Source organism: Eschscholzia californica, unplaced genomic scaffold (genome assembly GCF_041429995.1).
Source record: "Eschscholzia californica isolate CP2 unplaced genomic scaffold, dmEscCali1.0.p SCAF_4, whole genome shotgun sequence".
In the NCBI taxonomy this organism is placed as follows: domain Eukaryota; kingdom Viridiplantae; phylum Streptophyta; class Magnoliopsida; order Ranunculales; family Papaveraceae; genus Eschscholzia; species Eschscholzia californica.
In genome coordinates, this window is record NW_028238461.1 from 46,809,286 (window position 1) to 46,823,694 (window position 14,409).

General features: G+C 38.7%; 2 protein-coding genes and 1 non-coding gene across 5 annotated transcripts; 1 reads left to right on the top strand and 2 right to left on the bottom strand.

Moving 5' to 3' along the window:
• Positions 1–1,738: 1,738 nt before the first annotated feature.
• Positions 1,739–5,963, top strand: LOC147545317 (Calcium-binding EF-hand family protein). Its single transcript, XM_086673787.1, has 5 exons — positions 1,739–2,342; positions 3,658–3,960; positions 4,384–4,599; positions 4,844–4,972; positions 5,647–5,963. Exons 1-5 carry the CDS (start codon positions 2,019–2,021, stop codon positions 5,857–5,859), a joined length of 1,185 nt encoding a protein of 394 aa, XP_086529913.1. The 5' UTR covers positions 1,739–2,018; the 3' UTR covers positions 5,860–5,963.
• Positions 5,964–6,671: 708 nt separating this feature from the next.
• Positions 6,672–6,744, bottom strand: TRNAR-CCU (transfer RNA arginine (anticodon CCU)). Its single transcript has one exon. It is a non-coding gene; the product is annotated as a tRNA-Arg (tRNA).
• A 52-nt stretch (positions 6,745–6,796) lies between these two features.
• On the bottom strand, positions 6,797–10,945 carry LOC147545319 (putative alkaline/neutral invertase B). 3 transcript variants are annotated; one of them, XM_086673789.1, is made up of 6 exons: positions 10,721–10,945; positions 10,059–10,669; positions 9,121–9,571; positions 8,247–8,678; positions 7,600–8,158; positions 6,797–7,319 (listed from the first exon to the last, which is right to left on the bottom strand). In XM_086673789.1, the coding sequence occupies exons 3-6, from the start codon at positions 9,535–9,537 to the stop codon at positions 7,027–7,029; spliced, it is 1,701 nt and encodes a 566-aa protein (XP_086529915.1). In that variant the 5' UTR covers positions 9,538–9,571; positions 10,059–10,669; positions 10,721–10,945; the 3' UTR covers positions 6,797–7,026. The 3 variants fall into 3 exon arrangements, with proteins under 3 accessions (XP_086529915.1, XP_086529914.1, XP_086529916.1); XM_086673788.1 differs by lacking the exon at positions 10,721–10,945 and having other exon boundaries at positions 9,121–9,575; positions 10,059–10,274; XM_086673790.1 differs by lacking the exon at positions 10,721–10,945 and having other exon boundaries at positions 9,977–10,067.
• Between the last annotated feature and the right edge of the window lie 3,464 nt (positions 10,946–14,409).

The window sequence follows — 14,409 nt, forward strand, 5'->3', positions numbered from 1 at the left end:
TTATTAATTTCAAATATAAAATTGAAATTTAATACTCCCTCCGTCCCAAATTAAGAGTCCCATATTGGGAATCCAACTTATTTTCACATTTTCTCTTCTTCCATGTTTACCCTTATTTATTTGATAATTTTTCTTGAACTAATTCAAAGATTACAATTTTTATTCTAGAAATACATGTAACCATATTAATTTCTCACTTGATTAATCTAAAAATGAATGGATTTGTTCATTGGAAAACAAATTTTTGTATTGGAAATAATCAAATGTCTTATTTAGCTTAATTAATGCACCACATATTGGAAACATATAAGAAAGGGTATTTATGGAAAAGTAAGGGATTTTATGTGATAAAAAAGGAATGTGACTCTTAATTTGGGACATCCAAAAAAGGAATAGTGGACTCTTAATTTGGGACAGAGGGAGTATTATGTTAGAGAGAGAAGGAATTTTGAAAAAATGAAAAAAATTAAAAAAAGAAAAAAATTAGAGAAATGATTGGAAAAACAAATTTAAAACAATTTATATTTTTTGAAAAAAAATTTAGTTTAAAAAAAAATTTTAAAAAAATTTAAAAAAAACTAAATAAGTGGGGTGGATCCCCTTTTTAGGGGATCCACCCCAAATATGGCCGTTGGGAGACCCCCAACGGCCATATTTGGGGCTGGGAGCCCCCCAGCCCGGGCTCCCATTTGGGAGCCCGGGAGCTTGGGGCTCCCAGCCCCGGGGCTCCCGGGTTGGAGGGATGGGGCTAGGGGCTGGGGGCTGGGGCTCCCAAATTCAGATTGGGAGCCCCAGCCCCCAATACGTTGGAGCTGCTCTTAGTAATTCGAATAAATCCTACCACATGTTATCTGTAACCTGATGTTAGTATTTGGAATAAATCCCACCACATGTTATAATATAGGTAGTGTACCAAAACTCATTAGTGAGAAAGTGATCATACATGAGTAAGGCAAAGATAAGGTCGGTGAGACCAAAAAAATGTAGAGACAGAGAGAGAGTGAAAGAAATGTGTGGGAGAAAAAACAAAACTTTGAGATGTTGTGCCAACAACTCTTGGTTGGTCCACCACCCTTTGGTATAACTGCTGGACACCCATCTTAAGACCATGAGGTCATGGGATCGAGTCTCGGTGGAAGTAGTTGCCATCAAGATTTATCCTATGTAATTTAGACTATGAATAATGTAATAATTTGTCACCTTTAGGCCTCTTCGTTGTCGGACTTTGAGCTTCTTTCATTCTCAGTTTATATTGGGCGGTTATCGTGCTCATTACATCTCCATGATGCATCAATGCCTTGTAACGACTAACGTAGACCGTAATCGAATTCTCAAAAGAATAAAAAATAAAAATAAAAAATAACAACTCTTGGTTGGAATGATAAAAAGTATAATCTTCCATCTAAAGGTCAAGGATTCGAGTCACATGGTGTGAACAATTTCAAAAAAAAAAACTCAGAGATGTTGTCTTGTTCCAAAATAGAGGACTGAATGATTCATTACACGCGTCATAAACTTAAAGGGTGTACAAACCTGAAAGAACAAAGTCAATACTCAATTGGGAGATTTTATAGGGCCCCCTCATTTTTGTTAAAAGGCCTCCCCTAAATGATAATTTACCAAGTAAAATGGTTCATGGGGAGGCCTTTTAACAAAATTGGGGAGGCCTTATAAAACTTCCCTACTCAATTGAGGTCTCGTCCTTTATTATCCAAACCGTCCCACGTGTCCCAACCATATACTCATTAGTGGCCACTCCTTTTTTTGCCCTCTTCACCTACTATCTCACTCTTCAGTCCTTTTTTCCTAGAGAGAGAGAGAGAGAGAGTTAAATTTAAGAGTGAAAGAAAGAAAAAGGTCAACAATCATTTCTATCTTTCTTCTTTGGTTGTTACTAGTTAATTGGCTAGCAAGTTCACGAGAGTTCTGCATAAAGACCCAACAAGGAAGGAAGAAAGAAAGAAAGGGTGGGCTTTTGTATTGGGTGAGGATTAATTAATTGAGCAGGAAGAAGAAGAATGGAAAGTAGTGGTGGTGGTGGAGGGGATAATAATAATAAAGGTAAAGGGGTGGTGGTGATGAAAAGAGTAGGAGGAGGAGGAGGAGGAGGGGGAGGTGGAAATAATAATAATAAGGTGTTGGATGGTAGAGATATAGTGGAGTTAGTTGGGAATGAGAAAGTGTTTAGTAGTTATGTTGATCACAAGTTTGAAGAACTAGATATAGACAATGATGGTCATCTCTCTGTTCAAGAACTTCAACCTGCTGTTGCTGATCTTGGTGCTGCTCTTGGTCTTCCTTCTCATGGTTCCTCCCCTAATTCTGATCACATCTACTCTGAGGTACTACTACTCACTTATACCCCCCCTCTCTCTCCTTCTTTCTTAAGAGGTAAAGTTATCCCAGTAATGCTAGGGAACAAGAAAAACTAGGCCGACTCTGGGGAGAAGTCCTATGTAGCTTGTCGTGATTCGTAGTTTTGTGGATCAAAAACACGCATATAATAAGCTACTTCAGATTTCTGTCTAGAGTCTGCCTAGTTTTTCTTGTTCTCTAACATTTTTCAAACGAAACCCCTCTGGGGATGAGTCCTAGCTTGTCGTGATTCGTAGTTCTTATAATTTTTGTTTTTTGTTTTCTATTTATATGAGATTTTTGGGATACTGATCGGGTTAGGATATATTATAGATTAGACTTTTCAAATAGTCAGTTTAAAGGAGTGTGTGAAGAATAATAAAATGAGTTTGATAAAGAAGGATTTAAGAATAGAAAAATAACCTAAAGTTATGTGGGTCTACACCAAACAAAAGTGCACTTACATGTTCATTGATCTATTTGTTTGGTTATAATCCTGTATGTAGATTTCAAAAGAACCCTAATTTCCGATTCAACTGGCTTAAATTGAACCCATGATCTATCTATATGTGTCGGGTGGTCTTGGGCCTCTGTCACTATACAGCTGAGGCTTTTCTTCACGTTTATGAACTGACCAACTGCTCCTTCCACAACTAAACTGGAATTATCCCCACACTCTCCCCCTCACAGCTGACAATAGACTAGGGATGCAGACATATTATCTCGGGTTCTCAAACCTGTGTTGGATGTGTGAGAATGGTCCCACATGGGAGAAGGGTGATCTAGCAACCAAGAATATAATGTCTAGGTCCTCTTCACTCATTGTCGATTGGTTTTGAGTTGGATGCCCACAAATTTAACTCTGGTATCAGAGCTAGGTCCACACTTGAGGGGCGTGTGAGAATAGTCCCACATGAGAGAAGGGTTAGATCAAACAAAAAAGCTTTCCCTTGAACTTATGAAACGAACAGCTGCCCCTTTTAATCCCACACCACTCGATCTATATCTACGTCCATTTTTTTTTAATGACTCCCATGAATAGGGGACTAAGAACCTCATCCTGAGGTTCCATAACCCCAATATTATGGACAATTACCAGCCTACCGAAGAGGCTCCACAATGCTAGCCCATCTAGGTGATGCTAGTATACGTTCATCATACTTATGCATGTAAATGTAGAGAAATCAGAGCAAACAAGTCGTTTACTATTTAACGAAGGACGACTCGAGGTCAATTCTTGCAACCCTTCCATCTTAGAAGCCGTTGTGATCATTCTGAGACCTTTTTTGTTTTGATGTGAAGGTATTGAATGAGTTCACACATGGAAAACAAGAGAAAGTGAGCAAGACTGAATTCAAAGTTGTGCTCTCAGACATTCTACTAGGCATGGCTGCAGGTTTGAAGCGAGATCCTATTGTCATTCTAAGGATGGAAGGTGACGACCTCTATGAATTCATCACGAGTCCATCGTCCGAGCCAGAGATAATCGCCATTTTCTCACAGATAGACTTAGCGGAGGGAACGATGTCCATCCGTGAGTGCATAACAAAGGCTCTACAACAACTTACTGTCGATCATGGCATGCCCCCTACTTCTGACTCCTGGGTAATTCAGACAAATATACAAACTACTTACGTGGTGCTTGTTTTTTTTTTATAGTCTGAGACTCACTCGCTTGAGACTGACTTATTTGAGTTGTTTGAGTCTGACTTATATTGATAAGGATTAAGGGGATCAATAATCATTCCAGGCTGTTTCACACAATGGGCTCTTACTTTTATTTTCTTGTCTGACTCGAATGATCCTAAACTCAAGCTAGTGAACCATTAGGCACGTTAGATGCATGAGTAAGATAAAACAAACATTCTGATGTTTGACTTCAGTGAATTCAGATCTTGAGTCAGATTCTGATCTAAGTTTGAAAACAAACACGCACCAGATGCTTACATTAATCTTGACTAAAGTCAAAATTGGGTATTTGAAGTTTCCTCTTTTGCTTACTTAAATTCATTCGAATATGTTATTTAGGTAATGAGTAGCATTGTTGAGCCGGCTTTGCAAGCTTGTATTGACAGCGAGGAGCGTCCCATCTCTCAGGAGACCTTTTTTAAGGAATTCAAGAAGGTATTAGAGCGAGTAGTTCAGCAACTAAAAGAACAGCCTGTTATCGTTGCCCACAGTGAACACACATTCGATGGAAGTGGCATCAAGAGACTATTATCCAACAAATTTGAACTGGACAAGGTTATTATTGATCCCAACTTATTTCCTAACCTCCTTTCCTCTCAACTTTGGTGTTTAGTTTTTGAAGTAAAGTTTTTCTTTTTGAGGCTATTTGAACCTCGAGCTTCATGAGCAAAGGCTCGAAAACTTGTAGGAGCCACAAGAAGTTATGTTGGTAGAGGGGAAAAGGAGCTAAAATCTTATTGCAATATAAATTTGAAGTGTGTCTTGGTCTATGAAATTCTGACTTTAGATATATTCACAGTCACTGGATGCAGCACTAAGAGAGTTGCCAAGAGATCGCCATGGAAAACTGTCAAAAGAGTATCTCCGTGTCGCTCTAGATTCTTTAGCACCAGCTGCTGCATTGCCTCCATACGGGGCAGTTGATCAGGTAAACCCGTACTCATTATCAATAAGCAACCATTGGTATTTACCAAATACCCATTTTGCAAAAAATTGTTTTAATAAGTAGATTCATCTACAAAAGGAAATCAAAGAAGAAAAACTCAATTACAAAATGAATTCTATAAGTATCTCCTATTTGGTTATTGTCGCACCTAGAGCGCCTTTGACTTCGAAGTCCAGACTCCGTCTAGACGTCCAGTGAAGTGGGTACTGACCCCACTTGGGTGCTCACGAGGGCCCAAGTAAGAGGAACTTTGGGGTTCACACATATGTAGTCAAATCAAAGGTTCTTGTAGCGTTCCAAGCCTTAATAGTTATCGATATTGTCCCCACTTTAGACACTCCGTCCCAAGCCCATAATATGGGGTTTTGTTCCTGGCGAAGACTCCACCAGCCCACCAACAAGGCTTGGACACTTACTATGCTTGAGCACGTGCAACTATATCACGGGCTCCAAACTCTCTAGCAAGCAATGTGGGACTACATCCTAAAGATTTACCCACACTCAGACTTAATACGGGGGCTTGTTGTCGGTGTTTCCGTGGACAGCTCAAGCAAATAAACAGTAGTTATGGGCTTCAAGACTTGCCCGGAAGATTAACCATAAACTCATAATAGCTTAAACTGCAAATATAACCGTGAGAACTAAAATGATTGCAGATGGATAAGGTGGTGAATGAGGTATTCAAGATGGTAGATGCGGATGATGGGAAAGTTGTACGGGAAGAAGAGTTCAGGAAGCTGATGTTAGAGATACTGGGAAGTATTATGCTGCAACTGGAAGGAACTCCAATTTGTGTATCTTCGAACTCCGTAGTACACGAGCCTCTTGCTACTCCATCTAGTCTATTTCCTCTGCCTTCCTCCTCGTAGATATAGTAATCTCATGAGTTTGCAAGTATTATGTTTGTATTTGACTTTTAACTGTTTATATATTAGGAAATAATAAGCACGTAACGATAAACAAGCTTCGTGGACGAGAGGTTGTTTTTTGAACTTCGTATTAATCTTGGTACTAAAAAAAAACTAGAAGTAGTAGTACTACTCAAAAGCAGGGGTTGCTATTTCTAGACCTCTTGATGATGAAGAAGATGTTGAATCTGTTATTTGTATAACAAAGCTTCTTTGACAAGGTCTATATTATTTTGGGAGCGGCTAAAAACACCCGAAAAATTGTTGTTAGCACCTGGGCATGGATCGACCTGTTCAAAACCTAAAGCAAGGTTTCAAAGTCGGATTAGTCCGTCAGGTTTCATACAGGACAGTCCGAGCCCTTGCTTTGGTGTTCGGACTGGTCAGCAAGGGCTCAGACTGTCATGTCAGAAACCTATCTGACTGGTCCAAGACCAGCTCATGAGTAGGGTTCCCGAGAGTATTTTTAATGGTGGTTTTGGATCAAGGTTCTTCCTCTCTCTAATTCCTCATCATAGATCATGGTTGGTTTGAAATCAAAGTTCTTCCCATAATGGTTTTACTCTCGTTCACTCTCTAAAACAAAGTTGTTTATCTAACTCCTCATTTCTTATTGATGATGATAAGTGTTGATGACGATTCAAGGGAGAAGCGACGAAGAAAAAAATAGGGCTGAGCTGGGTGCCTCCCTAATAAGCAGCGTATTGGGTGTCCATACAGACTCGGGGCTAGCAACAATTTTAGAAAAAAAAAAAAAAAAAAAAGAGAGAAAGCGCGCCAGGTAGGGGTCGAACCTACGACTTTCTGCTTAGGAAACAGACGCTCTATCCACTGAGCTACAGGCGCTACTGATATTGATGTCTGTTTCAAAGTAAAAGTTCTAAGTTGACAAAAACAATAGAAAAACAAACAACTAATCATATAAGACCTTCTCCAATTGTCCAACTGGGATGCAGATTCTGAACCTAAAAACATTATAAAACTTCATAGTCTCACTTCACCTTCTCTCTCTCTCTCTCTATCTCACTAGCTCTCATTAATTCCTAACCTGAGGCTGCTGACCTATTGGACCCAAAACAGATACATGGGATCAGTCAGGTAGAACAATTAAAGGACATGGGGAATGTATTAATGCCAAGAGGCAGATCTTTTCATGAGAGGCTTCATCTGTTTGTCTTCCTCAAGAGATACCATACCCAAATGAGATGGGTCTTCAAGCATCATCTTCGCCACCAAGTACCCAGCTACCGACCATGTCTGGAGCTTACGAGCTTGCTTCCCTATGTATCTCCCAAGCTTTCCATCATAATACTCTGGCCAACTGTCTTTCGACAATCTACTCTCTGCCAGTTCTATTGCTCGTCTTCCTATTTGTGGTCTCCCTGTCTTCACACATGCTGCTACCAAAAGCCACAAGAGCACTGCAAAAAAAAAAACATATCATTTAGAAAAAAAATAAACACACAAAACCATTCTAACAGGCCACAATTAGCCCAAGTCAGTCATTCAGACAAGCCAGATGCACAACTCAGATTAACAAATCAAACATTGTGAAATCTGGCAAAAGCAATTCAGATTTAGACAACTCAAATACAGAAAAGTCGAGCTCAACAAGTTAGATGCATAAGATAAAATAGAAACGAACACCACCTTATACTGACTTTATACCCTGAAGCATAAGGTATGGAGTGAGATGTTTACCTGGCCAAGACCCTCCATTGTGGTAGCTCCATCTAGTATTTTTCGGGTCACAACCTGTCACAATTCTCCACTCATGACCTTCGATGGCCGGATAGCAAATCTTTAATGGCATTTCCCCAACTAATTCATCCCACCTTGACTCAATCAGATCCATAATAGCTATAGATTGCTCAGGGGTTGCCAATGATGATAAAATTGCAATACAGTTACCCAAGCAAAACCACCGGAAATCCATTCTAGCTGGACTCACATTTCCGATGAAGTAACCACCACGAGTTGGCATAAAATCAAATACCCAATCAGAGAGGGAATCAGGCATCACATTGAATTTGTTCACAGCAGTATGAGAGTATTCCTCTGTTTTATACCTATATATATCATTTAGTTGCTTCATGTCTAGCCAAAAATAACTTCTCATGTGAAAGCTCAATGCGTGGAGTCGTTTAACTATTCTTTCCATAAACTCCTTTCCCTCTTCATCTTGTTTAAGCAAAACCAGAGCACATCTTAGAGCCATGAAAAAAAGTGCTTGGATTTCAATATGATACCCGTAAACACCCTGAAAAGCATGGACATGGATATAGTTAGAGAGACAACACTATGTTAAGGCAAAATAACAAAGAGAAGGGTGGAGAAAGAGCACCGACCATTCTTCGATCAATCATGGAGGATCCATCAGCACAAAGCAAAGTGGGGAACGTATCGAACCCTTCTGAAAGACATAAACTCAGAATGAGACGCATACCCTTTTGGCACTCCGGCAAGTCGGCCAAGGAAGAGTCTCCAGTGGACTTTGTGTATGCACGAAGTAATATAATCCACCAAAATCCAGCATCAACAGGAGCAACTCTTCCTATTGCACTCTCACCAAAATCCGCAAATAAAGTTTCGGTATTTCGAATAGGGTCATGAAGTACTTTAAAACTTGCTGGCATTACTCCTTCACCGAGCTTGAATCGGTCTACCTTTTTCTCCCATGATTGAAGACGGAGAGTTTTCAGAATAAAATTCCTTACAATTTCAGGTTCCCCATTCATTAGAAAAGCCAATGCACTTGGAATAAAGTCTCGTACAAATACCTATGTAGTTCATAGACCGAACGTTAGACGCAAACATTACTTGCCGATATCAGCAGAAACATTTATAACACTTACAACATAATTGAGGTAAGGGCCGAGGGCACATAGAAAATGACTATGGTACTACAATCCTACCAAAATTCAATCCATATTTAACGATATCATACTGCTCCAGATTAGTAAATGTACAATGCAGTCGCGACTTTAAATTTATATGTCTAGTTATGAAGTTAGCTAATGAACTCCCAACGAGCACAACCAGGTGTGACTCTAATCTCTCGACCATCTACGAGTTCTCATCACAAGAAAGACAACTCTATCACAAACATCGAGCACTAGTCGTGGGGTGCCAGAATCATTCAATGGGATACAAATGGGGATAGTACATAACCAAGACATGTGAAGTATGACCTCGGAAGTTAAGTATGATTAGATAGTTTACCTGATCGTAGTTAAGTTCTCCTTCAGAATTGTCCAATGCAGCTATAGTCCCAACAGGTTGACCTCGAAAGTGCACCAAAGAACGGCGAAGAGCTTCCCATGCCTCGACAACCATGGGATGTGACTCAAAGAAATGAGACTTTGGGGTATTCAAACCAGACCTCTTACCAGGAGAAAACATATTCTCTAAATGGTCTGTCAAGCGATAATGTTCAGTATTTCTCGAGGAATGAAGAGGAGAATAACCAACAGATAATTCATTTAGAGATCTTTCGTCACAAGATCTCTGTCTTTCCATATTGAGAGGTCTAGGTTTATCTCCTAACCTAGAGAAATCAAATTCATCATCCTCTGATGGTATCTCAGTATTTCTTCCATTACCATTTTGATGAACATCCACAGAAATTGTACTAGACATGGATACTCAACTCTTTCTAACACTAAAAACACTACTAGCTGCGCATAATCAAACAACAAGAAAATCAAAATTCAAGATCACAAAATATTGTTCAATTCTAATAAACAGAAACGCAAACTAGTAATTAATTAAAGATTATAACAACATTTTTTACTCACAAACCAACACAGAAAGAGATGAAATCTACGAATAAATATAAACAATCAAGAAATGCAAGAATCATGCCAATCCAGATGAAAAAAAACTGCAAGAATTTTACTGATTCAGATTCTTAGTTCTAAAACGAAGAGAATTTAAACCAAAATTCACATCAGAAACAGTTGATTTAATTGAATCAGAATTTAGAACAAAAAGAACTCAAAGTGAATTAAACGAAATTGAATCTCAGGATAAATCAGTGAATGTGATAACAGAAGGAAGAAAAGATAGCGAATCGTACCAGATGAAAATGAGAATTATTGGAAACCCTAGATTAAAGAAGAAGAAGAAGGAGGAGAATAGAAAATAAAAGAGAAACAAACCTCGTGAGTGAGAGAGTCGGGACTGGGTTAGTTGAAATGGCCGGTTACTTTCTTTCTTTCCCGGCAACGTGAACCGGTATCAGTCGTCTTGTTGGGGTTATATTTATTTTTTCGTTTTTCCTTTTATGCCCCTGAATTTGTTAACGTTATGTACGGACACGTGGGACGTTACAGATTCCTTCTCAAGAGCTCTGGAATCCGTACCAACTTTTGATCTTTTCTCTTGGAAATGTGGACAATTATTTATGACTTGAGGTCAATTCAGTGAGACTATTTGTCCACTATTTATGAGTCATATGGAGTTGATGCCTTTCTTATTTTGTTGTTGATATGGAGTTGAGGACTTGAGGCCTTGTGGGGAACATATCACCCCTATTTGGTTGGGTACTTGGGTCTTGGGTGGGACATGTCCCGACCGAATCTCCAATTAGATATGTGTCAAGACATAATCTAGAGAGCGCGACAAAATAAAATTTACTATCAAGAAATGATATTTTCATATTTAGCTCCCGCTACTATAATCTAGATAATGTAAACTAAAAGAAACAATTAAAATATATTGTAGAGATTAACAAAATACAGACAATTTTTTTTTTAAAGAAGCTCTAGTCCTATTTAGGAAGAGTTCTTTGAGATTCTTCAATCGGAACGCCCTTAGTAGCTTTTCAATGTACGTTCCACAAAACATGTACTATGTAGTATCTTTAGATGAATTCTCAATGAATGTGATTCTATTTTGCCTTTTCAAGAAAAATAAAAAGTAGTGCGATCCATAAATTGTAGTAATGTGAATACTGAAAAAGGTATTGTAATGCATACATAAATTACAATAAAAATTGTCAGGGGCATGGATTCCTCTGCACCACAAATTGATTTAGCATTATTGTACTATACTCTTCCCACGGGTTGCATTCTCATACTGTTGGTGTGTCACGGGAATAGGATGGATTGGCAACAAATAAACAATCTTACATGGTTTTTTTTAATCTATAGCATCCACTTTAGGTTAGAGCAACTCCAATGTGGGGCTCGGGCTCCCAATTTTGGGAGCCCCTGAATTTTGGGAGCCCCGGGGCTTAGAGCAACTCCAACGTTGGGCTCCCAAGAGGGGCTCCCAAATCCAAAATATGCACATGTGTGGTGTATGTGTGTGAGGGTTGTGTTTTAAATTTTGGCTCTAATATATTAAATTTCAAATTTTTTAAAAAATGGGGGGGAATTTGAATTTCAAATTTTAAAATTTTGGGGGGAATTTGAATTTCGAATTTTCCAAAAAATTTGGGGGGAATTTGAATTTCGATTTTTTTTTACTTTTTGTTCACCTATAAATACAATCACTTATCCATTAAGTTTTCTACATCTTGTTTCTATATTCTCTACATTTTCCTTCTACATTCTTTCCATCTTCTCTCTCCCTTCAATGGATGATAATTTTGAGTTAACAAATATGATCATTCAACAAGAGTTAGAAGATAGGGAAGAAGATGAATTTTTATTTGGATTGTGTCTATCAGAGTTACAGGAAAGGGAAAGGGATCAACGACCACGTTCCCGTCATGTTGGTTCTGTTCCGGGTCATCGTACGATAAATCGTAACAGGAAAGATGGTCATGAACGACTGATGCGTGACTATTTTGTTGAGAATCCAATTTATGATGCTGCTACATTCCGAAATCGATATCGCATGAGTCGTGATTTATTTCTTCACATCCTCAATACGTTGGTTGCTCATAATCACTATTTTGCACAAGAGGCAGACGCCTTCGGCAGAATGGGTTTATCGCCACATCAAAAGATAACTGCGGCTATGAGAATGCTTGCTTATGCGACACCAGCAGATGCAATTGACGAATACCTTCGACTTGGAAAGACGACTACAATCGATTCACTACGACAATTTGTATCAACGATCGTCAATGTGTTTGGTCCTCGTTACTTAAGGTCTCCTAATGAATCTGATATTTGTAGGCTTTTAACACTTGGTGAAAAACAAGGATTTCCTGGAATGCTCGGTAGTATAGATTGTATGCATTGGCGATGGAAAAATTGTCCGACCTCATGGCACGGACAGTATACTGGCCATTGCCATAATCCAACAGTCATACTAGAAGCTGTTGCATCGTCGGATCTTTGGATTTGGCATGCATTTTTTGGGTTGCCTGGATCATTGAATGACATCAATGTGTTGGAGCGTTCTCCGGTGTTCGATGCAATTGCCACAGGTAAGGCTCCAACTGTTAATTTTGAGATTAATGGTAAGCATTATGATACGGGTTATTATCTCGCTGATGGGATATATCCACAATGGGGTTGTTTTGTTAAAAGCATACAAAATCCATTTACTCCACAAGAACAATATTTTACGAGACGTCAAGAATCGGTAAGAAAAGATGTTGAACGAGCCTTTGGTGTATTGCAAGCTCGATTTGCTATCATCCGAGAACCGGCACGTGTTTGGGATGTAGAAACACTAGGTGATATCATGAAGGCATGTATTATATTGCATAACATGATAATCGAAGATGAAGGACCTAATGCGACTAATGATTTTGACGGAAGTATTCCAGAAGAAGTGGTTGTTGGGGGAAATGATTTTGTTTAAACATCGCCTTTGCGGAATTTATCTACAAAAATAAAATTTTAAAATTTCAAATATGTGTCAAAAATAAATCATAATGTTGTCAAAATGTAAAATAAGAGTAATTACCCGATCATTATCATTTTCTCCGCTTTTTGGGTTCCTTTGCAACAATGCCAAATACCCACAAAACTTCGCGCATTGCTTGTTAATTTCGCCCCAACGACATTTAAGACCTTTTGGTACACGATTTTGATTTGTACGTTCGTTGAAGTGTTCGGTAATTTTGCTCCAAAAAGTACCCCCTCTTTGATCATTACCAATAATCGCATCGGTGGCAATATGCAAATAAGCATGAACGAGCAAAATATCATCATCATTAGTATAACGCTTACTAGAAACCGACGACATTGGTGTTTCATTACAATCAAGACTTTCTTCGACCCTTTCTTCGAACCCATCATTGGATAAATTAACTTCATCGACATAATTGAAATCGGAGTTCAACATTTCCACATAGCCTAAATTATGTAAATTGGCATTTGGATCCATTGAAAAAAAAAAATAATGGAGGAGAAATTGATAGAGAGAGAGAGGAGATGAAAATATGAAATAGATAGAGAGAGAGATAAAATAGAGAAAGAGAAGGAGATTATGAAGAAAAATTGGGGTGGATCCCCTTTTAAAGGGGATCCACCCCAATATTCCCGTTGGGAGCTCCCAACTAGCCGTTGGGAGTTCCCAACGGGAAGATAATTGGGGCTGGGAGCCCCCAGCCCGGGCTCCCATTTGGGAGCCTGGGAGCTTGGGGCTCCCAGCCCCACCGGGAGCCCAGCCCCTGGGCTCCCGGGTTGGAGCTCCCAGGCTGGGGGCTGGGGCTCCCAAATTCAAATTGGGAGCCCCAGCCCCATGCACATTGGAGTCGCTCTTAGAACCTAAACTGCCCACCACTCATTTGCTTATTAATTTATAAAATTAATGAAGTATCAATTTTAGTATTTTACACTTTATGTGGCATAAGTATTAAGTAATACAACCACTTGATGATTGTTTGTATATATGTTTAGAAATATTTAGATATTTTTGTTGGGTCTTTCTTCCCTTTATTCCCTTGTTATGTTGGTTCCAAGATTTTGAACCCAAAAAAACGATAATGCAAGTCCTAACATATGTGTTCTTGGAGAACATGCTAGAAAGACCCATCTTTTATTATGCGGGTTTAGGAGTTGAATTGTTGTTTGTTTTCAAGGAACTTATCGAACACCATATCGTGTTATTCACTGAGTCTTATGCGGCTCTTACGGAGAAAAGTATACAGAAATTTTCAGAATTTATCTTTGGAGATAGTTTTCAAAAATGTGTCTCAATGCAAAAACTGTCTCCAACACTCAGGTATCTAAATTTTGGATTTTTGAGTCAAAGGTCCAAAATCTGGGGGGTAAACCCAAAAAAAATCCACTCTTGCCCAAAAATTAGTTGCAGGTCCAAATGTCAGTTTTTTTATTTTTATCCCCCTCTTGCGCTTGGACGGGACATGCTGACGTTTTCCTGAAAAAAAAAACTGACTGGTAAATAAAATAATTTACCAGTACACGAAATTTTCAAAATTTGAAATTTTCAAACGAAATTTCAAATTCCCGCCCAGCAAACCATCTCTTCCCGGTAAATAAAATAATTTCCCGCACACAAAAAATTCCAATTTTCAAATTTTTTTGAAATTTCAATTTTCCGTCTAAAATTTCAAATTTTTTTGGACGAAATTTTAAATTCCCG